The following is a 25,353-nucleotide window of genomic DNA, read 5'->3' on the forward strand; positions in this document are numbered from 1 at the left end:
GCTCTCCATATGACTTCTTGCCGTCACTTAAATTGACTTTTTTATTTTTATCATCACTTACAATTCAATTAAATATTAAATCACTGAATGGAAACCTTGGGTCTGACATCACCACTGATGTTTATGTGTCAATCTAATCATATAGAAGTAGTGCTGCCTCACGATTAGTCACGACTAATCGTTTGCAGAATAAAAGTTTTTGTTTACTTAGTATATGTGTTTGTTCTGTGTATAATAATTATGTATATATAAATACACACACATACATGTATAATTTTAAAAAAAAATTATATTTATATATAATATAAATTATATATAAATATAAACATGTATATACACATGCAAATGTTTCTTAATTATTTACATGTATGTATGTGTGTGTGTGTGTGTGTGTGTGTGTGTGTGTGTGTGTGTGTGTGTGTGTGTGTGTGTATTTATACATAATTATTATACACAGTACACCCACATTTATTATATAAACAAAAACTTTTATTCTGCAAACGATTATTCGCAACTAATCGTGAGAGAGCACTATCTAGAAGTCATATTTTTTTCACTTAATCAAGTGCTTTAAACCACAATGGGACATCCCAGGACCACAATGTCATCTTACATCTAGATACAATTTATTCATTCGGATATTTGTCCACATCACATAATTTTAAGGTGAATGAGATAAAAAAAGAAATAAAAAAGTATTCAGTGCTGTAATGACAGTTATCAGGTTGGACTTTGGTTTAAACATTTCTTTATAAAACTAATAGCAATCATGACTACCAAATCAGATCAGTTTTGTAATTCAACAAGTTTTCCCACAAGAAAAATCATGCTAGTTCACTATAATCTACTGTAGTTAAATGTTATTTACTGTAGTGCATTATTGTAATTACACTATAGTATAGCATAATTACTATAGTATTCTAAAGTATAGCATTCTGTAATAAAGGAAACTAGGAATTGTACTACAGTTCATTATAGTAAAACCATATTAATGTATATATTATGTGGGTTGCTATAAACACATTGATATTCTGAAGGAATGCCACATAAATGCCACATACAGTATTTGCTAGTATTTTCTCTGGATTATTATCTCTATCTCTAATATATTTTAATTAATTATAATAGTTAATTATATACATGTAACGAATTAATTAATATATTTTATAATATAAAATAATTAAATATATATTTGTATTTACGGTAGGCTGTTCTAGATTATTGGGTAACAGCTAAAAATCATGAAAGGTAAGCACAGAATTTGGAGAGCTATAGCTTTGTCTCGTGCGCCCTCATGTGGTCATCTTTGATCTTATACTGGTGGAAATTATTGCTTTTCACAATGCTTTTATAAAATGCAAAAATACACTCATCCGATCAAGCAATTTTTTATTTATGTTTATTAAAAAATAAAAGTAAAAATGATTTTTATACAAATAATATCTTAATATAACAAAATCTATTAATTTACAACATTTACATCACCCCAGACTGATTCAGAACTTTAAACATTTTCAGAAATGCATTATGTTTCAAATCAGTTCCTGAATGTTAACCAATCTCATAATGAACCTTCAGTTAATATTTCCACTCCCAATGCAATTAACCTGTAACAAAAAAGAGCTCTTCTTTCATACCTTTTACACTTTATTCTTTATCATTTGGGCACAGTTATATTGTTTTTGATCACGGTTTAAGTAAAGGTCAGATTTGAATAAGGAGGGCAAAATGTCAGCTAAAAAAATTGCCCACATTGCAGCAATAAAGCCATTCCTGTTTTCTCTCCTAACCTTAACTTAAAGTCCTAATAAAATGAAATTTTTATGTAATATTGCAGTGTTTAGTATAAACAATTAATCTGTGTAAGTCTTTATTTTTAATTCATGTTCCCTCATAAACTTCAATCAAAATCTGAAAATGTATTCCCACACTCTTGGGGTGATCATTCTCTGATGATGTCAGCTAGACAACTTGGGTGGGAGCATCTGTTAACTCCGCCCCCTTCAACTATCGGTTTCATTTCTAAATTAAAAACTCACTTTTCTACACCCAATCAAAGCACTGCAGAAACCAAAGGCCATATCACATATTTTCCTCATGTGATATTAGGCTTGTTTAAGATTTTTTTCCTACCCTGTCAGGCAAAAGCAGATTCGACAGGTATGCCACCTTTCGAAACGCTTGTGAAATTCAATTAGCCAAAGTCACGTGACTTTGGTGTTTTGAAACATCTATGCTTCGGGATCTTAACACATTGTGGAAACTTCAGTTTCCGCCATCCCTAAAAGTTGGACATTTCACCAAACTCGCAGTCCAGTCGACCACAAACGTCAGCAGAGTCCAAAGAATGAGTTTGCGTATTTTATCACAGATAAAATAAATTAAAACTAAAATACCAATGCATTTACATGAAGATGTTTATAAGGAGAATCAACAAAGGTGAACTGTTCCTTATTGGAAAAGGCTACTTAGTAAATGTTGTGATATAAATCTAAGTCTAATAATAATACAAATTTGTTTCTGTGTGAAATATAAACAGCTCACAGTACAAATAATTCAGCACCAATAAAACTTTTAAAGAAATATCTAAAAAAAAATGTATAAGTCAAAAACAAGTTGATTTTTATATAAAAAATATAAAAACTACTACAGGAAGAATTTTTGCAGCAGCTGAAAATTAAGTCATCAGCTGACCTTAGGGTTGCCAACTTTCCCATATAAGCAGGGACGCGTCCTGTTTTTTGACTGCTATGCTGATCTAACCAGTGACTGATGTCTCTAAAAAACTCACAGAATCTATGTTGGTTTTAGTTTGTCACACGTAAAAAGATTAACATAAAGAGAATAACATTTTTTACCCTTAGTTCGGGAGTTACAAGTGTTTTGTCTTATTAATAAACCTACCGTATGTTGCCAATGCATAAGAGTTATAAATTAATATTTTATTAACAGATTAGCTACCATTTTGACAAATGTCTTAAATACACTGCATACACAAAACCATATCCGCACTGCTGCGGCAGTCCATCTTTTGTACCGTATTTCAGAGTAAGAAAGTTGGCGACCATAGTTGACATCCCCGCGTCAATGAGCGCCACAGAAATACGCCACAATATGGAAGTAAAGGCGATCGCGACTTCAGGTTCACGCGGACTTTAAGGTTTTGATTTCTGAAATAATAGGTCAATTACAGTGCTACTACAGTAAAACACTCACCATAAAAAATATACAGATGCATTCTGTTTTAGCACCTGATTCAATGTCCTATGCATCTGATATTGTGCAAGATAGTGACATTACAAGAAGGTACAGTTGATCAATGAGCAACCGAGCGTTACATTTTGGTATTGGTGGGTACATCAATGTCAATCGCCTCAAAGCCCTGGTTGTCAATCCCCTTTATGGAGTGGTGATGATGCCCTGCCTCATTGTGGTAGCAACGAGAGCAATGGGCAGTTGGCACGGCCACCACTTTGCAGAAGTTGGAAAAGTCCACGCGGTATTTTCCCTCTGTGGTGCGGGAGATGATAGGGAGGAAGTCGTAACCCCACATGATTTCCTGGGGGATGTAAGAAGTCCGGACCTGGCAGGAGGAGCTGGTGGACTCGGCCGTGCCATCCAGGAAGACCACAAGCTCAAACTCCTGCTGACGTAAAGTGTCCACCGCCATTTCATAGAATGGACTTGTTTTATCGATCACGTGGTACAGGGTCAGCGGACACACGAAAAACAGATTGTCCATGCCAGCGTCCACCGTGAAGTCAATGTTGACCTGGTCCAGGATGATAGTTTCACCCTCCTGCGTGACCGTCGTCCTCAGCAGCTTGCCGTAAATCTGACTGCCGATCATCAGGGTCTTGCGAAGGTTGGCCACGCGGATCTGAAGGCTGAGGGTGCCCTTTTTGGGGCAGATCACTGCGGACTCGCTGAACATTATTGTCTTGGCTCTCTTTTTGGGTAGGGAGATCTTTGTCATGATCACACCACACCAGAAGCAGTTGATAATTCCACCAATAAGACACTGAATTATGAGCAGCGCGATGGCTCCGGGACAAAGATATGTGATGTATCTGTTGCCGTAGCCAATGGTGGTCTGGGTCTCCAATGAAAAGAGAAAAGCCATGGTCATGGATCTGACGTTCGCCACGCATGATATGTGTTCCTTGGGTGGATCTTGCCACGAAAGGTCACCGTTGTTTCGGGCGATCCAGTACCAAACCAGGCCGAATACGAACCAACTGAGTGTGAAAGAAGCCACAAAGTGCAAGATCACAAATCGCCATCGGGTCTCCACAAAGGTGGTCCATATGTCTAGGAGGTAGGCGAAGCGATTTGTGTGCATCACGTTGCCGTACTCAATGTTGCAGTGGCCATCTTTGTTCACTAGGCGGCTTTTTCGAACCCACTGCTCTGTCATATACTCTTTCAGCACCTCTCTCAAATAACGTGTCATTTTGAGGGTCGGTCAATCTGGGAAAAGAAGAAAGAGGATTGATTTTAATATATGTGCATTGTGATAGAAAAGCTGTATATATTAATTGAAACTTTGTTTATTGGTAATGTGTGAGCCAAACTAAGACCAAAACTAATATAAAACAATATAAGAAACAATGTAATTGTGGTTTCAGTGTAAACCTCTACAAAGCCACAAATCATTTGGAGGGACTGTAACCACATATCAAGACATGACAGAAAACGTGCTGTATTTAACCATAAACACAGTGTTGTTCTGCATGAAATTAGAAGCCCTTTGCCAAATCTGTCCACATAGTTTACATGCAAGAAAGAGAAAGATAGTATATGTGGCAAATGTTTAAAATTTCTAGTGCTCTGTATCAATCTTATGCTTACTGTAATGAATGAAACCCTCTAGCACTACCAACAGTACAAATTTCACTTACGTTTTTGCTTCTACATGTAACTTCTGATGCGGTCGCATATCTAAAAATAAAACACATTATTTTCTATGAATGTACACACACTGGCAGCATCTGACAGCGGCGGTGACCTGGCGGTCGTTTTGGCCTGCCGTGCAGTCAGCTCAGGTTGACGTGATATGGACCGTTTCTCAATCCGAAATAAAGCTGCAGCCTCCGGAGGTCGCATATGCAGGCTACATTCGTCATCAAGCCTGGTTTATTTCAGTTAACTGAGCATTACATTTGCAAGTCATATGCATATTACAACAATTTACGATTGATTAAGAAGAATAGTAAACTTTATAATTGTTAATATTCTAACATTAGACAGTCTTAATGACGTACGCAGCCTACAAATGCACCCTCCAGAGGCTGCTGCCTTCGGATTACGTCTAAACTAAATGATTTTTCCTCTGAATACTTGGCTTGTAACGATTTGGTTGCATTTTGAATTTTTTGAAAAACCTACTTTTTCGAACCCCTCCTAGAGTTTTTGTCCAATTTGCGTTAAAAAAGGTAAAAAGTTATGGAATTTGTGTTGATGTGAATATACATTGTATTATATAGCGTCAACAAATTTGACATAGAGTGCCCAAAAACAGCTTCAAGACTGAATCATCGCTGAACTTACTTAGTATGTGTAGTCATCGCCTCCACCCTCAGTTTTGTCACAGCACCACCTAGTGGTTTTGAGATATGAAAAATGGCTATATTTACTTATATCTATTGCAAATATAAGTCTAAAATAATGCGAGTCATCTTTTTAGATTCATTGACACATTCGGTCTGCCATTTTGGGCGTTTCAAACTCCTTCTACATTTTTTGTTATGTAACTTCTATTTGTATATATCTGCAAAGAAATTATGCGACCTGAGGTTGCATGCACAGTTTTGTCACAACATCACCTAGTGGTCTCGAGAAATGAAAATGGCCTAAAACTACTGCCAATTTAGATCTAAATTCATAATATTAATTATGGATGATATCAGAGCAATGCCAAGTCAAACAATACCAAATATGAGGCTTTATCTTAGCCAAACGTTTGAGTATTGACATGAAAAGTGTGCCATTACAGTCATGACCTCAGGATGCATTTCATCAAAGCGCCACCTAGTGGTCTTGAGATATGAAGAAGTTATATTTTTAGATCCTAAATCTTTGGAAAACTTCAGCTTGAAATCATGTTTTTTTTCTTTGTTTAAATATGCTTTCCCAATCTCATATTTTTGTCCATTTGTGTCCTTAATTTTATATATAAAATTAGGCACACTCCTATCATAGTACTTCCTGTCCCCATTTATGTTTCAAGAGATGAGAAGAATTCTATTTAGCGGTTGGAATGTATTGTTTACTGTTTGAGTATCAAAGCAATATTATTTTTGTAAATCATTTTGCAAACAGAGAATCTACTTTTAACAAAAAAGATCTCCAAACTGAAAATGTTCAATGCTTTATTAATAAAACCCATTCCTTGATATGTATTTCCAGTTTGTTCCAGGGCATCCTCTTAATGTGACCTGGGAAGCAAAAAAGAATAATAAAGTAAATAAATAAGTTCGAATAAATAACTATGAATCAGTGGCGGCCGGTGACTTCTTTTTTTGAGGGCACTCGATGCGAAGTTCGTCACAACATGTATGTAGCCCGTCAGGTGTGTGATTCCTTTTTTCAAAATATGTGTCCTGCGCAATCGAGAGATCCTGTGTGCATCACGTGTTTTGTCAAAATAAGTGCCTGCTGCAGACGCGTCTAAAGAGTTTAAGATAAAAGAGACGCTCACGTTTGCCAGATACTCTAAAAATCTCATGCGTAATCAGAGTTTACTGTTAAGGGAGTGTCTTGCGTGTATTTTGTGAATGTGAGTGTCTCTTTTATCATAAATGGTTTTGACGCATATGCAGCAGGCACTTATTTTGACAAAACAGGTGATGCACATGGTTCACATGACGCAACAAACACATATTTTGAAAATGCAAGCAACACACATGACACTCCAAACACTTATTTTAAATTAGCGCCCCTCGGATGAGCAGTCACGAGCCGCCACTGCTCTGAATTAATAAATAAATAAGGCATATTGGTATTTCAATAAATTATTTTACATTATTTGCCCAAATACAGCAGTAAAATCCCTATTATCTTGGTTGCAGCTAAAGGTTTATCAAATTTAACTTTACTTTTTCATAAGCAATGTGCTTTTACGTTTTGGAAAAATTTAGTTTTTCATTATTTTATGTTTTTTTTGTAGGTAAAACTCTTTTGGTTTTTTTAATGGGATTTTGGTTAAACCCATTTAATAAGATCTTGGGTTAACACAAGCCCAGTATATTTTTCATGTTTTATTCTACAACATTAAAAGACTCCAGTAATTACCCCACTTGTGAATTTTAAAGCTTTCATGTGTCTTTAAAAGGTTGTTAAATAGGACTACTACATGGAACTATTAAAAATATATATATTTTTAAATTTGTTTCGAAATAACAAATTTTGTTGTCCAAGTGTGCAACAAGGACATAATAACAAAAGTCAAAATTATGATTTATAAAAATATTTAAGCTCATTAAACACATACTTTTTATTATTTAAATGGCTACTTTTTGATTTTGACAGTATTTAAGAACAAGCTTAAAAAAGCCAGATTGCAGAAACCGCAGAACCTAGGTTTTATCATGTTGAACTGAACCATATTCAGCACGAACACACAAGTGTTGAAGCAAGCAAATGTCCATTGTGTCATAAGGGGGGGGGGGGTACAGCTATTTTATGCATTCTGATTATTAACACTATTTAAGAGTTGGAATCCTCATGCTAAACATAGGTAAAGTGTTAAAAAATCAGAGTATTTCTGTGCCGAATGAAATTTGCCATGGTTTGTACACGTTTTGGAAAGTTTTTTTTCTTTTTTTAGATAAAAGATTATGTTAAATTTGCTTTATTTCTTTTAAGGGCAATTTCATTGCAGGAAGTACCGTGGAAATCCTTATATGGGCACTTTAACCGGAATAGTGCACGCATACACCAACCAAGAGCTGACACGAAATCAACGTCACCAAGTAAGTTATTTGTGAGAGAAGTTTAAGCTTATTCAGCTTCCCAAAGAACCTAGCATTATGAAAACAATGAGTTGTGTGTGTTTTGTTTAACGGTGCATCCAAGCAGATTATGACGTTGATTCGGCCAGGTGACTGGTTTATATCAGTGGATCTAAAAGATGCTTACTTTCACATCCCAATAGCCCCTTGTCACAGACAGCTTCTGAGATTCGCATTCGATTGGACAGCATACCAATACACATTCCTGCCCTTCGGATTATCTTTGGCACACACATTCACCAAATTTGCAGATGCTGCGCTCGCCCCCTGAGACAGAGCGGCATTTGCATATTGAATCACCTCGATGACTGGCTTGTTCTAGCCTAATCAGATATCGAAATTCATGCACACAGGTCCGTTCTACTCCAACATTTGAAGAATTTAGGGTTCAAAATCAGCCTCTTAAAGAGCTTGTTTACCTCAATCCAACAGATTTTGTTTTTAGGTGGGACGCTCGACTCCAACAGGGCTGGAGCGTTGCTGTCACCAGAACGTACGCTCACGATCAGACTGTGTTCAAAGCGGGTTCATGCGTCCCTCTCAAACGATTTCAAAGTATACTGGGTCTCATGGTGGCAGGATCCCCAGTTATGCATGGCCACTGGGCATACTGTTCATGAGACTGCTCAATTTTGGCTGAATGCTCAAAGTTACACACAGCTGCACAAAAGCGCTATCGATATGGGCATCACCTCACCTTTTCCTCTCTGACTCGGAGCTCGGTTCAGTGTGCAAAAGGAAAGTGGTGACCACAGATGTGTCTACGACAGGGTGGGGTGCGCATTGCGACGGCGAGCCAGCCTTTGGTGTGGGAACACTCATCTGAGTGTGGAAATATGGAACCTGCATGTGTGGTCTCTGGATGGCAGCCTTCATGCCTCTCAGGACAAGTGGTAAGTACTTTTAAAGGAGGCTAGGGCCCCTTCCACAAGGTACCTTTATGCTCAAAAATGGTCTTTCTTCACTGACTGGTAAAGAGACTAGATCCCAAAAACTGTGGCGTGGAACACATTCTCTCTTTTCTACAGGAGCTGATAGACAGCGGTCGTGCGCCCTCTATGCTAAAAGTCTACGTGAAGGATTTAGCAGCGAATAACACTCCTATAGCTGGCCATTCTATTGGGAAACACAACCTTATCATTAAAAGTCTCAGAGGAGCCCGTAGGATGAACCCACAGGGACCGCGCACGACCCCGTCTCGGGACCTATCCACGGTCCTGAAAGCGATGCGCAGACCACCCTACGAGCCCCTCGAACAGGCGGACATGCAAGCCCTCTCGTTTTAAAAATGCTTTGCCCCATCAGAGCCCTAAGAATTTACACAAACCACTCTGCCATATTTTGAAAGTCAGATCAGCTGTTGTGAGCTTTGGGGATCAGTCATTGGGTATCCGTATCACTGGTATCTAAATGGACTGTCGAAGCTATCACATTGGCATATGTCTCCCTGAACGAGTAAAAGCCCACTCTACATGATGAATGGCTTCATCATGGGCATGGTCTACAGACGGTCTATTCAAATCTTACACTGGAGGGCCGAGCACTACAGAGTTTAGCTCCAACCCTAATCAAACTAAACTACCTGTAATTGTTTATTGATCATGAAGACCTTGATAAGCTTGCTCAGGTGTGTTTGATCAGGGTTGGAGCTACACTATGCAGTGCTCTGGCCCTCCAGGGATTTATATCTCAGACATTTGTTTGGTCCTCGCTGTCCACATTTGTCAGATTTTAAAGCCTGCACGTTCCTGCCTTACAAACACAGGTCCTGTCGGCTTAAACTTTTTCATCTTATTCACGATGCGCACGGATGGCTCACCTGTATACAGTTTGTGACGTGACCGGCTGATCCTCGCTGTTCACAGTCATTTTAGGCACGGCGTTATGAGATATGTTCCCCATAGCATCTAGACGCAATGCAAAGTCAACCATATTAAAAGGGAACGATAAGGTTACTCATGTAACCCTGGTTCCCTGAAATAACGGGAACGAGCATTGTGGCCATGTTTAAACGTCACGCAGCAAGAGTTCCTTTGACTGCGTGCTTCAGTCGAATAAGATAAGACGTATAGCGTTCGACCCGGACTTACAGGGCTTAACCCCACCTCTTTTGCGGTCTCAAAACGCAATTTGTCTGTAATTTTTACAGATGTTAACTAATCGGCTTCAATAGAGGAGTAAACAGGAGTTTCCCCAATAGCGTCAGCTAATTGACGCAATGTTCATTCCCATTATTTCAGGGAATCAGGGTTACATGCTTTTCACCCAGCCATAATTACAAAAATATGCAAAGAAATTATCATACTTTTCTTAGTGTGAACACTGAGTCTGCTAAAAAGTGCCATCATCTTCACATGTAGCGAGCTGCCATGCTCTTTAAAAGAAAAAAATTATGCAAGTTTGATTATTGGCTGCATATACAGTAAATCAGTGTTTCCCAATCCTGGTCCTCCAGTACCCCCTCCCAGAATATTTTAGATGTCTCCCTAATTTACTCACCTGTTTTAATTTTTGGCTTGTTAGGGAGACATGTTAACCATTCTGAAAGGACGTTGTTGAGTTGGATCAGGTATTTTAAATAAGGAGACATCTAAAACTTTCTGGTAGGAGGTACTCAAGGACTAGGATAGATGACATAAATCTTCATCATCTGTTTTTTTTTAAATAAACCACATACCAAGTGCCTATTTTTAGTCTTTAGTCTCAGAAATAGAGCATATGCGGTAGCACTTTATTTTAGTTTGTGTACATATATGGTAAATATGTTGTACTTTCAGACAAATGTGTAGTAACATAAGGAACTTACTTTCGACTATGTACATGGTAATTAAAAGGTATCATTACTGTATTTACCAGTGGTACATATTATTTCGTAACTCTGGTGAAGTACTAGGTAATACCAGACATGTACTTATACTTATAGGGGCGGTTTTCTGGACAGGGTTTTGATTAATCCAAGACTAGGCCTTTGTTATAATACGACATTTAAGTAGTTTTACAAACAAACCTTGCAAAAACAATACTGGTGTTCATCTTGAGACAAAGCAATGGCCCTGATATACGTTAAGATGCATTGGGTGCAGGGAGTGCTCATGGGAGCTGTAGTTTCGGAGTGTCACATTGCGCATTGTTTATTATTTAACATAATGTTTCAGCCGAGTTCTTGGAAACAGGAGAACATTTAAATTGACGCATCTTAGATTGAGCGGGGGACAATAGGGGTGGAGTGGATTCAACAAATAGCTCAGTGTTTGGTTATCCAAAGCTTTATATACAAATAAAAGAATTTAAAACTCAATCCTTAAATGAACTGGCAACCAATGTAAGTCTTTATGTAGGGGTGTAATATGTGAGCATTTTTTAATCATTTGTAATCGGAAGATTTGTACCATAGACATGCATAGGGAGTAGAGAATTACAATAGTACAATCTAGTTTTAATAAATGCATGGATAGCAACATCTAGAGATTTCTTGGGTTAGTATGGGTTAATTTTAGCAAGCAAAGGAAATTGTAAATTTCCTAAATTTCTCACATGAGAGGACACAAAGGGTTGTAAGTATCCTAGATTGATTTAGTTATTACTCAAAGACACAAAGGGATTAAAAATAACGACCTCAGTTTTGTCTGCATTCAAAGAAAGAAAATTATAAAAAAAACTAGCTTTTAACTTCATCCAAACAACCAGAGTCGCAGCCTTTTGCAGGTTTGTTATTCCCAGATAACAACCGCTCAAAACAAATAATGATAATAATACCTCTTAATTACCATGTACATACTCAAAAGTAAGTAGCTTATGTTTCCAGAAATTTGTCTATTGTAAGAAATAATTGATGACAGTTGAACTATTTGAAAATACTTTATTAGCATCAGTCTCGCTCCTTATAGACTGTTTCATCAGGCGCACGTGCAGTGGTGTCTGGTCCAAACTTTACATCCGGTTTCTGTTTGTTTAATGGTCTGACTAGTTCTGAAACTGAACTCTTAATCAAATACCTCGTCGAAAATCAAAAAAAAATTTGAGATCCTATGTAATCTACGTGTTGTTTATTTTGCTTGTTATATAAATAAACTACTTTAAAAGGACTTTGTTGTTATTTATTCTTCGCTGAGTTTACTGGAAGTTACGCGATGACCACGAAAGCCGCGTGTTTATGTTGTTACTGCTGAAACCGTGTATATTACTATACCTTAGCACAGCTTTCAACACAATAGATCATATGACCCTACTTGATACACCAGAAAATTATGTCTGCATTAGTTATGCATAAGCCTGATTTAGGTCTTATTTAACTAACCGCTATCACTTTGCTTGCGGGAACAGGGAAAAATCATGTTACTCTCATGTTAAATATGGCGCACCACAGAGATCAGTTCTAGGCCCTATCCTCTTCTTGTTATACACGCTACCTCTAGATAACATTATCAGGAAACAAAACGGCAGTTTTTATTGTTACCCTGTTTTACATTCCCTCTTAACCTGGCAAAACCAAACGGTTTTCTAGGCTAGCAGAATGTGTCAACGGTAAGTGGATGACAAATAATTTCCTTTTGCTTAACTCCAATAAAACAGAGGTACTTATTTTTAAACCAAACAGTGCCAACGAAAATATGTCAGATTACATCTTGTCCATAGATGTTTGTACTGTTGCACCATCTTCTGCTGTCAAAAACCTAGGTGTGATGTAGAATAGCAACCTATTGTTTAATAGTCATATTTCCAACACTTGCCGCACAGCATTCTTCCATCTTATGAAATATTAAAAAACACAGCATCTGACATCTATCTGCGTCAGATGTTCAGAAGCTTATCCAGTTATTTATGACTTTGAGAATTGACTATTGTAACTCATTACTGGGAGGGGTGTCACGTGAACCAAGCAAAACAAGCTTCAGCTGTTCCAAACAAGGCTGAAAGAGTGCTTACTCAATCAAAGAAGTACAATCACATGAGCCCAATTTGGGCAACTCTACGCTGGCTGCCAGTTAAGTATCGGATACAATTTAAAATATAATCAGTGTAAGTCTAAAGACCCATCTCTTCATTGAAGCATTCACTTAAATTAATTTCCTAAACATAATAGTTAGCTTGTTCGGAACTGAACACACACACATCCATTTTGTCTTTATGATTTTAACATTACATTTGAGCGGCCTATTTAATGTAAAACTGCTTTGGTACAAAGAACCTAAATGTATTTCCAATGTGGCTCAGTCCTTTCCGGTAACAGCATTAAGCGTATCCACATGCAGAGATCATGGTACATTATTTCTTTCTTTTAGGACGGTCATTTGAATAAAACAATAAATCCTGTGATGTTTGCAATGTTAACATGCTTTAATATGGGTTTTTATGACAGATCTTAAATTACCTCCTAATATATTTTACAAATGTATACTCCTAAATAATAAAGCAGTTGTTTGCAGCCCATCATCACTGTCCAAAACGGTATTAGTCTCATTCATGAATGATATTTCATCCATGTTTAACGATTAAAAATATACCATACAATTATTGTTAAATGTTCTATGTGGATTTAAAATTAAATTTCATTCACACTGGAAAATATTTAAAAATAGCAAGTGACTCAATTCAGATTTTTTTCTCTCATGGACCACATATTTGATATAACCCACAAACGTGTAAGCAGGAAAAAAGGACCCAGATTCTGATATTCTCAGATCGGTTTCAGGCCTCATATATATGTGGAAATAAATCAAAAATGAATAGGATACATGCATTCGTCTGTAAATGGACAGATCAAATATTTCCATCCCATGCTTTGTCGTCAGTCATTTAGAAAACAAAGGCACCCATTGCACATCGCAATGTTTTACTTCCTTTGTGGTGTAAGCTGTTCTAGATCAGTATGAACCTTGAATAGTTGCCAAGTGTTTTGTGTTGATATGTGTTAAGTGTTGTTATCGGATATGAGTCGCTTTAAGTGTAAGTAAGTGAGTCATAAAAAAATCAGATACAGGCAACAAATTAGGAATCAAGATTTGCAGCGTAAATCCAGTGTAATTATCATTATCAGGACCACCTTTTCCTGGTATTACATGAGCTCATGCTTCAAAGAACGATTTAACCAGTACAACAAGAACAACCTGTGACACTAGTGTGAGTTTATCAGGCAAACGCATGGCATACGAAACACTGTGCCACTATTAAAGGGATAGTTCGGCCAAAAATGATATTAAACCCATGATTTACTCACCCCCAAGCTGTCCGAGTTGCATATGTCCATCGTTTTTCAGACAAACACATTTTCGGATATTTTAGAAAATGTTTTAGATCTTTCAGTTGATTAAATGTAATGTTACGGGGTCCACCCATAGTCCACGACCTTCAAGTCCAAAAAAAGTGCGTCCATCCTTCACAAATTAAATACAAACGGCTCCAGGATGATAAAAAAAGGTCTTCTGAGGGTAATCCGGGGGTGTTGTTGTAGAAATATCCATATTTAAAACTTTATTAACGAAAATAAATACCTTCCGGTAGCGCCGCCATCTTAGTCACGTCCGCATTCAGGATGAGAGCTTATGCAGCCTACGGAGGCTACTCTGCTGCTGCTCTGTGCCCCCGCCCTCCGAATTTGTCATACGTCACTAAGAAAAGTGCGTACACTAAGCTAATACTCTCTCCTGAATACAGAGGAGTCTAAGATGGTGGCGCTACCGGAAGGTATTTATTTTCGTTAATTAAGTTTTAAATATGGAATATGAAATATTTCTATAACAACACCGCACGGATTACCCTCAGAAGACCTTTGTTTATCATCCTGGAGCCGTTTGGATTTAATTTGTGAAGGATGGACGCACTTTTTTTGGACTTGAAGGTCGTGGACCCCGTAACATTACATTAATCAACTGAAAGATCTAAAACATTTTCTAAAATATCCGAAAATGTGTCTTAAAAACGATGGACATATGCAACTCGGACAGCTTGGGGGTGAGTAAATCATGGGTTTAATATCATTTTTGGCCGAACTATCTTTTTAACTCAATTTAAACTTTCTCTATAAACATGTAACCAGACATAACCATACATAAACAATAAACATTCCTTTCTCAGCCTTGAGAACATGTAGCATCGCAAGCTGCGGTAAGAGTCTTTTATGAAACCTATATACAGCTCTGATTACATCCATAAAGTTATTGCTCTAGCAACAATAATACAATAACTGCATTATTATTTGAAGGCTGCTTTTGATAACAGTACATGACTAAAGGCTGGTAAGACGTCACAATTCAAAGATAAAAGCAACCTCAAATATGACAGCCTTGGCTATCCTGAGATTCACTGCATGTCTGTAATGGCTGGATTATTTTAGATATCTTTGTTTTGGTTAAAAAGGTCCTTGTTACTGTTTCACTATTATAATTTATGTTAATTTATTAATATTATTTCTGCAATCATGTGTATATTGCATTTTACTCTTGTATATTTCTAAGGTTTGTTAACTTTATATACTATTGGGTCATTTAATCCACCTTTTTTCTGCCACAGCACAGTTTTGATAAGTAAAAAATCATACACCACTTTCACAATAAACATAACAGATCTGCACAAACCTGTATTGCAATGCATAAATGACTTGTTAAACTGGAATATTATACTATATTAAACGTAGTGTTCACATTTAATGTGAATCTTGATCTTGTTTTTATGAACACAAATCATAACCTGGCTGGACTTGATTACAGTGACACACGCAGCTGTGACAACTCAGCAACCTGGTAGCTAGCTGCAAGTTTACTTTTCCACGGCACACCAAACTAGTGTGCCATGGCACAGTGGTTGGGAAACACTGATTTAATCTACATACATGTGTCATATTCTCTACAATAAAACAAAATTTCTTGCTGACTAAATATTTTAAAAAGTCACAAATGCATTCTGCTGCTGTCAATAGGTGACAGGAACGGTGAGCAGGAACAGCACATGATAACCAAACACCTCGGTAAATACATCAGAGGCTGTGTCCTTCAAAAACAGTCCACAACATCATTTTGCACTTTTAGTGCATAATTAATTAATGAAATATTGCAGGGTTCTACAACCTCTTTGTGAGCAAGGGCTACAAAAATGGAGGGTAATTTTTAATATAGTACACAGAACTTTTTTCTTTAACTTGTTGATTTTATTTAATTTTACTTTTTGATATGTCTTATTAAAAACTTTTTATTGTTAACATACATAAAATAAGTCAAGCTAATATAAAAATATGTAATAGATAAATATCAAAATTGAGGCTATTAATAGAATGTGCTTTGGCGGGCAACTCACAGACTCAGTGTGGGCAACCTGCTCTATTGTTTACATGAGTTTTCATACAAAGGAATCCTTTGATACAGTTGTTTTCTAAAGTATGCACACGGTGTGATAAAAGCCGGGACAACATTTGATCTGCCCATGCGCACAATTCATATTTCACCAGCAGCTGATCAGTTTGGTCTTTTATAAATTTATGTTGTAATTTTGCATCATATTCTCCTTACACCTTTCATGTGTAACCCAGTACAGTACTAGCGATTCGAAGTAACAAAGTACAAATACTTTGTTACTATACTTACAGTAAGTAGATTTTTCTGGTATCAGTATTTTACTTTGCTATTTATTTTTCTGATAAATTTTTACTTTTACTCCTTACATTTTTACACAAATAGCTGTACTTTCTGCTTAAACCATACTCGTTACTTTAGTTTAAATCTGTATTTTTTGAATAAAAAAGAAAAAGGTCACTAGGTTTGTTGTGTTCCCATGCGATCTATCCCTCCGGACGTCTGCGAGTCCGTACAGTTATAAGCAGCACACATTGGCCCATCACAAAGGTAGGCAGTAGAGGCTGACATTTTTTCGGGAATCCCGCGGGTCCTGTGGGTCCCGCGGGATTCCCGTGGGATCGGGAACAAAATCACTATTAATCACGGGATTGGGACGGGACAGGAAAAAATGTCAGCGGGAGTGGACAGGACCGGGATCGTAATAAAACTATGACACCCAACTTTATACACAAATATGCAGTTTCTATAAATAAACTTAGTTAATATATTGTGTGCGTGCGTGCCTGTGTGTGTGTTTGCATGTGTAAGAAAGGTTGCATGAATGTTCACGGATGCGTCTCCCTGGTGCATAAGCGCTCCAACGCAGCCTGAGCGCTAATGAGAAAAGGGAACAGCAGCAAAGAGTATAGCGGCTCTGATCAAACGGAGAGATAAGTGTGTGACAAGAGTTGTGTTCCTGCTGTTTGGATAGTTTCTGTGCTTTATTGTGTGCGTCAGTGCCGAATAGTAAGTTTTTTCTAGTTGTCTTTAAATTAGCAGCAAGATTACCGCGTCTTTTATGTTATATTGTCAGTTATCATTCATCATGTAAATGAAGCTGTTAGATAGCGCGAATCTTCTCATTAATAGTCATGGTACCCAGTTTATATTTGTGTTAGTTTATCTTGTACATATTTATTCAGTATTATTTCCTTATATTGGAGATTGTATAGTTCTAATACTTATACAGTTATTTAACAATTCTAACAAATATAGTTATTTACTGTATATCTGATACATGTGCTAGTCACATTTTAGAACATATGACACCATTTCGCGGTATCTTGTATATTTTTGCATATTTTGAACTTAATTACAGCTGTTAATGCTGGTTATTTAAACAAATGTATATCTTGTAATGTTCTTTCATAAGGCTTTTATTCTTGTTTATTATTTGTTGTTGCAGAACCACACAAACACAGATACTAAAGTGCATATTAATGGAAGGTTTTATGCCCATACTGCAACTGTGAATTAAACACCCATAATCCAATTATTCGTCTGGTTCTTGTGTTCTGGACTCCAGACTTTGAGTTTATTAAACTATTGTAGACATGGAGTGAACTATGTTTTGTTTTTCTTTTATTTGCTGTATTCCATTTTCTGGAGAAAATCTAGAAACCGGCTCAGCCTCAGCAGCTGTTCCAAAACAGGATGGAGAGCAGATTAAATCAAATTCTTTGTATGAACTAAACACTAGTTGAAGAAAAAAATATATGGGAGCGATACAGGAGCGGGAGTCAGTTTAAACAGGAGCGGGATGGGAGTGGGAGTCAATTTACCAGGAGCGGGATGGGATGGGATTATTTTTTAAACTTTGGTCTGGGAGTGGGACGGGACAAGATTTATTTCTATGGGAGTGGGACGGGACAGGAGTGAAAATCCACTCCCGTGTCATCCTCTAGTAGGCAGTAGCCCTTCCCAGCTCTTATTTCAGTTGTATTTTTCTTGGCTTGTTGTTTATGTGTGTGATGATGAACAAGGACTCAACTTTATACCCAATTAGCTACAAGACAATTTTTAAACTTGTGTCTTGCTAACATGATTGACTCCTAAGAATCTCATGTAATAAGTTATCTTAAATTTTGCTAACGCAATAAGCCTATAGGATGGCCATACAGGCTAATGTACTGTACAAGTCCATTTATTAATGGCAACATTACTGGTGGATACAGTAATATTTGCATAGTTTACTATGATACTCACTAAGACAGCTAAATTCACATATGTTATGTGAATTTGTCTGTTTAAGCCAAAAGACGAACATTGGCTCATTTAAACTCCTTGCACACGCGCTACCAGTGGATGAAGCGTTAAGCCGCGCACATTATGCATCGCGTTTTAAAGTTCAAAGCAGTCCAGTCCAATACAGTGAATCTAATCAATATACAGTAAAAAGTCCCTTCAAGAATAAAAGGGTGGCGTTCTATTTTGTTAATAAATACGCTGAATAGCGGGAAGTGAGGGAGTGAAAGTAGCCCGTTAAATTGGGACACACATCTGGCTCAGCTACAGTAATGTTTCTTGTCACCTTTACAATCACTGCGGTTTCATATTTTTCATCAATAAACTGCTGTATAATAGACAGCTTTTGATTACTTGCACTTGCACTAACTGAGGTATTGTGCACCTGTTTTATTTCGAAGTTGCACTTCTGTCTGCCTGGTTTGATTGGTCATCTCAGAATCATTTTGACTTTATATCGTACTTAATGGGGCGCAGAACTGTTGGCTTGTGACATCACACTACCGCATACTAGAGGTGTTCTCGGGTCCAAAGAAATGTACCCGACCCAAAATGACCTGAATCACTTCATACCCGAACCCGACGTGCATAAATAAAAAATTTTTAAAGAAAGACCCGACCCGAGACAAACCCGAGAAAATTAGACCCAAGTCCGACCCGAACTAGTGAAAATGTTTTTTTACCCGACTGGAACCGAATGCAAACGGCACTGACATGTGTGCATTCTGCAGACCCAAGCGCAGCAGTCAGACAGAAAGAAACTCCGGTGGCCTTGCAACCAATTTGGCGAGCTGCTCTATTCGTTTTACTTTGTTATCTGATGACGACACCAACGTAACCGCTAAAATGTACATTTATAATTGACTGACATGTTTGTCTCAACGAAAATGAACCTTCCGACAACCACACAATGTCGCAAGCGCTCTTGGCAAACAGATGAGAGGTTTGAAAAGGACACAGGCGAGAGAGTTTGGGTCTTCTCGGGTCCGTTCAGAAAAAACACATTCATTTTTAAATTACCCGAGACCCGATGCCGCTATTATTGTACCCGACCCGTGTCAGAGGCACATGTGAAACTTTTAGACCGGAACCCGATCGGGTCTCGGGTCGGACCTCGGGTTTTCGGATCTAAGTGGACCCGTGAAGACCTCTACCGCATACTGAGTCATTTACTGTTGAATCAATCTCGCGGTGCTATGACGGCCAATGCCGATTGGTCTACATGGTGCCGCAAGAAGCCAAATGAGCGCTGAGCATCAAATAAGACGAGCGTCAAAAAATTACAGGGGTACGGACCTTGGGAACCATTAATGGTGGGTACGGCTATGCTCAGAAGGCCTGTATTTATCCCCCTGGAGCCATTTGAATTACTTTTGCGAATGACTAATCCACATTCTTTGGGCTTGAAGGAAGTAAAACCCGTTTTTAACCGTTAGTACTGGAAGAACTAGCACTAGGGCATTTTCTAAAATAACTGAAAATGTGTTTGTCTTAAAGATGATGGACATATGTATCTCGGATGGCTTGAGGGTGAGTAAATCATGTGGTAATTTTGATTTTTGGACAAACTATCTCTTTAACTGTGTATATGGAAGTTTTTATTCATTAGACTAAAATAACACATGGAACATGAACAAAATAAACCAAAATTTCAAAACTTGATAAAAAGTACATTCATTAGGATGCGATTGTAATAATAAAAAAAAAACAGGAAGTAAAGCGTTTTCTGTCGCGTATGCAGCTCAGACATTCACATAACCCTGCTGAATGCATCAAAGGGTTTTTATTAAGGCAGATGAAGGTGAGTGGTCGCGCAATTGACGTCTCTCCTTTTAAATCGCGCCTAGGCATGGTACATGGTGATTACAAACGAACCAGGCTCTGAAAGTCAAATGCGCCCGGGCGCGGTTTGGATAGTGTGAGCTAAGACACATGTTTGAGCAGACTCAAATAAAAAATACTTGCACTGACAGATCTCAAAATAAGCTAGTGCCAATTATTTGTCTTAAGATAAACACCAGTAATGTATTTTTCTTAGGCATGTTTATTAAAGATAAAGGCCTTGGTTTTTCTATTGAATTTGACCAACGTGAAACTAGGTATTATTAATGGGTACTTTTACTTAAGTACATATGAGAGCCCATACTTTTTATCTTAAGTAAAAAAGTACAGTCAGTACTTTAAGTTTTACAACATGTATTTTTAAACATGAGTATCTGTACTTGTACTTGTGTAAAGAATGTGTGTACTTTCCCCATCTCTAGTAAATGACTCATTGTTGCTATTTATACTCACTGTTATCAAAACATTATCAATCTGGCTACAATTTTCAGTTATTTGGCAATGTGTATATATAAGGCTTGATTGTTTCTATCATTAACATGTACTAACACACACTTACACACCAAAGGAAATGTAAAATCGTGAATCAGATAATTGGTGCTCTTTCATGCTTTTTGTATTGCTCATCACTATATGAATGATATGGCCATTTGCACAGATCTCCAATTGGCCATAAGTATGAATGATAAGTCGCATCAGAGTTCCCATTGGCGGTACTAATACAAACAGGAGAATAATTTATACTGTATATAATATAGTTTTTTCATTATTTTTACTTCCCTTGGGTTACATTTTCAGGAAACATGGTGTTTCATTTCATCTTTATGCAGAGAATATGCAAATGTATTTACTGGTGGCTTTATCAACCTGACCTCCAGTCAATTCATTCTAACAATGTGAAAAATCTAGGGGGTCCCAAACAACAATGGACTAATTTTTTATTAAAAAAAATACAGTTGTTGGTTCCAGCTTCTTTTATTAATGCTCTTTTTCAAAAATTAAAACTCTCAGAGTCTTCCTTAGAGTCTAATACATGCCTTTATTACATTGAGATTGGATTACTGCAACTCCCTCTATTATGGTATATCTAAGACTCAGATTTCTTGGCAGCGAAATTCCTGAATGGCTATTAAAAAATTGGTCATGTTACTAAAGAGTTTGAATGTTCTTGTCTTAAATGTCTTAAACTTATCTTTTTTCCTTGGCTTTTAGGTGATAGTCTTTTTATGATTGTTTGTTTAATTTTTTTATTTTTTTTATTTTTCAGGTCAGGTTTTTATTTATTGTGTATTAATCTGACTTTGTACAGCACTTTGGCTGGTCTCTACCATTTTTAAATGTGCTACAGAAATAACACGAACTTGAGCATTTGTGGCCCTGTACGTGTAAACCCAAACTTTGATGCTCCAGGGCTTGACAATAAACAGAGCCAAATGGCTCGGGGGCCAGCATGAACGATGCTCAGGCCAGTTGACAGAACTTTCAGTTGCCCAATCGGGCCAGTGTGGCACCATCACAAAAGCTTGTCATTTGCATGTGTTTTGAGGCCTTGCCGAATTAAATATTCATGCAAAAGCTTGTCGTGTATGTGGTTGGAGAAACATCAGCAGGGATTAAGGTAAATAAGACAACGTTTTGTTGCAACCCGAGTTGGTAAATATCTCCCCTCAACTTGGTTTATCTTTATTTGTACCGTTGCAAGCTGAAATGCGAATGAGGAAATGCAACGCCAATTTTATGACCTAGAGCTAGACGACGCCATAGATTCGACGTAAAACTATAAATTGAATTTAAGTAGTGTGAAAGCATGTAATGTGTACTGTTATTTGAATGTGATCCATATGTTTTGCATGTACAGTGTGGATGTATGTACACATACCTTAGGTGTGCCTTGTGAATGTCTGCGGTAGTTACAGGATACATAGGGCAGTTCTCTATGGCTGTTCGCCCATCATCATCATCAATGTTGGATGGCTATAACAAAGGTGTTAAAAATATTAGTTAGAAAATACTTCTCATCAAGCAAAGTCCAGAGGATCTCAGCTCTGCCCCTTAAGGTGAACAAGTTCATCAATGTCTTCAAGATTATTTTCATGACCAGGTAGGTGACTTTGATCCAGAGGCAAGAAGCCCTAGCGTACGTGTGAAGTACAGTGGTTTCACATTTTATAGTTTTACCCTTACGCACAATTTACATCAAAATCAACATTCTTCATAAAACATATTTACATTAAGATGAATGAGTGTAAAATAAACATTTATCAGACTGCATTCACATTAAGTTAATATGTTTGAAGCTATATTTTTTTAGAGTTGAGCATAACTAAAATATTTGACTGTTTATTATAAATCTTACTAATTCAAGTGGTACACAATTTTGATATTCTAGGTTTAAGACCCTTATGAAATATACAACCATGGTGTAAGTAGTGTAAATACTGTTCATACAGTTTAACTGTACGAAAATCATCAATCACCAAAAACATGGTTACTTCACTTTTACCACAATAAAACATGGTTAATTGTCGTGAGGTAAAAGTATAAGCCAGTGGTTTATGGGCAGAAAGTTGATCACTTATAATTATCATCGTTTAAATTCGTTGTTTTTGGTAAAACACAATTGTGGTAACGTTAACTGTAGATTTACTACAAATACCACATTGTATTGTAATAAAACCATGGTTACTTTTCTTTATAACAACAGCATGTTAAAATGATCTTAACTTAACTTTATATTCATTAATGGATTAAGTCCTTGGTACGACGGTCTTGTCAGTGGATTGATCACGCGCGATCCTCCGCCTCTTTCACCGGTTATAACCCCGGATTTCCACCGACTGCGGAACGGCTGCGGATCCGTTGCGGAACGGCGGCGGAGTCAATCGGTTTCCATTCAAGTCAATGTGTGTATTTCCACTGACTGCGCTCCGAATCCGTCACAGCTCCGGCCATCCGCAGCCCTCCGGCACAAATACGCAGAGCTTCTATTTTTGACGGATGCCGGACAGCTCCGCAGGGCGGAGCCATGACTTTATCGCGTGATCATACCTGAATTCACGAGAACTCGTGTTTTTTTATTAAATCTTTGCAATACAAACATTACAAACACACACAAATAAAGTCATTAATACAGAAACAACAAATAATAGACAGGAACAGAGCCAGGGGAGTTTCAAATAAATACATTAAAGATAAAGCATATATAAATGTTTTAGCAGCCTTCTTATTTTTTGAATTTTGGATGGATTTGATGTACTGCTCTGTCTATGCGAGATCTCGTGTTGTGATCTGGGCTGGTTTGTAAAAACGTCATAATTCAACGGCATAATGGGCAGAGACAGAACTAGGTATCGCGCGATCATCACGTGAATTTGCGAGACCTCGTCACTTCAGCACGCAGCCGCTCTGCAACAAAAACGGAACTGGTGGGTATTGGCGGACGGCAGAGTGCGGAGACGTAACGCAGCGGAGCTGATCTGCAGCTGCTCCGCAGTCGGTGGAAATCCGGGGTAAAACTCCCACGCGAGCTCGGGTGTCACCGTGTTTCTCACCGGCTCCTGAGGCGGCATCGCCTCGGTCTCACAAACACTGTTCCGCTCCACCAACACGAAGTGCTGTGATAAATTAACCACTATTTTCCTCATGATATACATGAAAACACTTTACCAATGAAACCTTATTAATGTTTTGTCACTTTAAATTTGCTAATACCGAGACACCATCTAAGTTTTTTTTAAAGCATTTTTCCTCACGTTTATAAACATCATCAATTACATCGACATCACACCGACACGTGTCATTTTATATTTTATGTTAATTTCTGATTTTTCTGAACGATATTAATAAGATTTATTAAGACTGATTACCTGTGAACACCTGGTTGAGTGGGTAGGTGCGCATGCCACCTGTGGTGTAGTCTAGATTTTTGTAGTGAGTATACTGTGATTTTTCCCTCTCACCTTTATACTCACTTGTGCCTGAGCAACACCCCATAAGTACACCACACTCACTACTAATGGGTACAGTATGCATCTAACTTACAAGTACTGTAGTTGAGGGCTTTTTGGAAGACTGCTTGTACTCTCATCATGTCAATTTTTATAAGACAGGACTTTAACAACCACTGGCATTAACAAGCAGGGGCGCGGGATGTCACAGGATCCCAACACACATTTGGTTAATTTATTCATTCGGAGTGTGTTGTTAAATATGACATCCTTGGCAAATATATTTCTAACCCGTCTAGATGGATAATACCTAACATTTTAAGTGGCGCATATGGTTTATACGTCTGAAAATGTTCGAAAAGTGAAAAGGTGCCTAAAGAGTGTTTTTTAAAAATTAATAAATTAACTCAATAAAAAAATGAAATATGACTTGCACTTGCTCACTTTCCAATAAGCAAAAAGTGATCTCTTTAGCAGTATTTAAATCATAGGCAAGGAACTACTAGTCTCCACAACGGTAACCTCAAAAAAATCATCTTTAAATTAAACATTAGAAATTTTAACGAATTATTACATTAAACGTAATATTATAAATCATGATACTATGCAACAATTATTTTTATAGTAAAACATCCCCCAAATAACCCCTGTAATAATTTCTTTATGAAGTAAAAAAGCCATGACTCATTATTTATTCAAATTCAACAGCCAATTGCAAGTCTACAGCAGCATAATACGGTTTAATATGTTTATATTTTGTTTTAGACGTAGATTTGTTGTTTAAAGTTAGAATGGTATTTAGCTGTAGTAATACAAACTAGGTTGATATAAGAAGTATTTTAGGTTTATATATAATCCGTGATTCCTTCTGCGCAGCTGCACATAATTACAAAATCAGCTTTTACTGCTCATGTATGAGAAAAAAAACTCGCGGGCAAATATCTAAGTTACATCAGTGTAAAGATTCAGTTTTTAGAAGAC

The 25,353-nt window shown here is 37.3% G+C and overlaps 1 protein-coding gene across 2 annotated transcripts; it reads right to left on the reverse strand.

Moving 5' to 3' along the window:
• Window positions 1–2,626: 2,626 nt before the first annotated feature.
• On the reverse strand, window positions 2,627–24,361 carry LOC135773372 (ATP-sensitive inward rectifier potassium channel 1-like). Of its 2 annotated transcripts, none has more exons than XM_065282913.2 (3): window positions 24,292–24,361; window positions 22,305–22,399; window positions 2,627–4,470 (listed from the first exon to the last, which is right to left on the reverse strand). In XM_065282913.2, the coding sequence occupies exon 3, from the start codon at window positions 4,451–4,453 to the stop codon at window positions 3,335–3,337; it is 1,119 nt and encodes a 372-aa protein (XP_065138985.1). In that variant the 5' UTR covers window positions 4,454–4,470; window positions 22,305–22,399; window positions 24,292–24,361; the 3' UTR covers window positions 2,627–3,334. The 2 variants fall into 2 exon arrangements, 1 of the variants encoding a protein (XP_065138985.1); XR_010543510.1 differs by lacking the exon at window positions 2,627–4,470 and adding an exon at window positions 5,960–6,437.
• Window positions 24,362–25,353: the final 992 nt, after the last annotated feature.

This window comes from Paramisgurnus dabryanus, chromosome 9 (assembly GCF_030506205.2).
Source record: "Paramisgurnus dabryanus chromosome 9, PD_genome_1.1, whole genome shotgun sequence".
NCBI lineage: Eukaryota > Metazoa > Chordata > Actinopteri > Cypriniformes > Cobitidae > Paramisgurnus > Paramisgurnus dabryanus.

Coding starts and splice junctions, on each gene's coding strand:
- LOC135773372 (XM_065282913.2), bottom strand. CDS start 4,453: ATGACACGTTATTTGAGAGAGGTGCTGAAAGAGTATATGACAGAGCAG.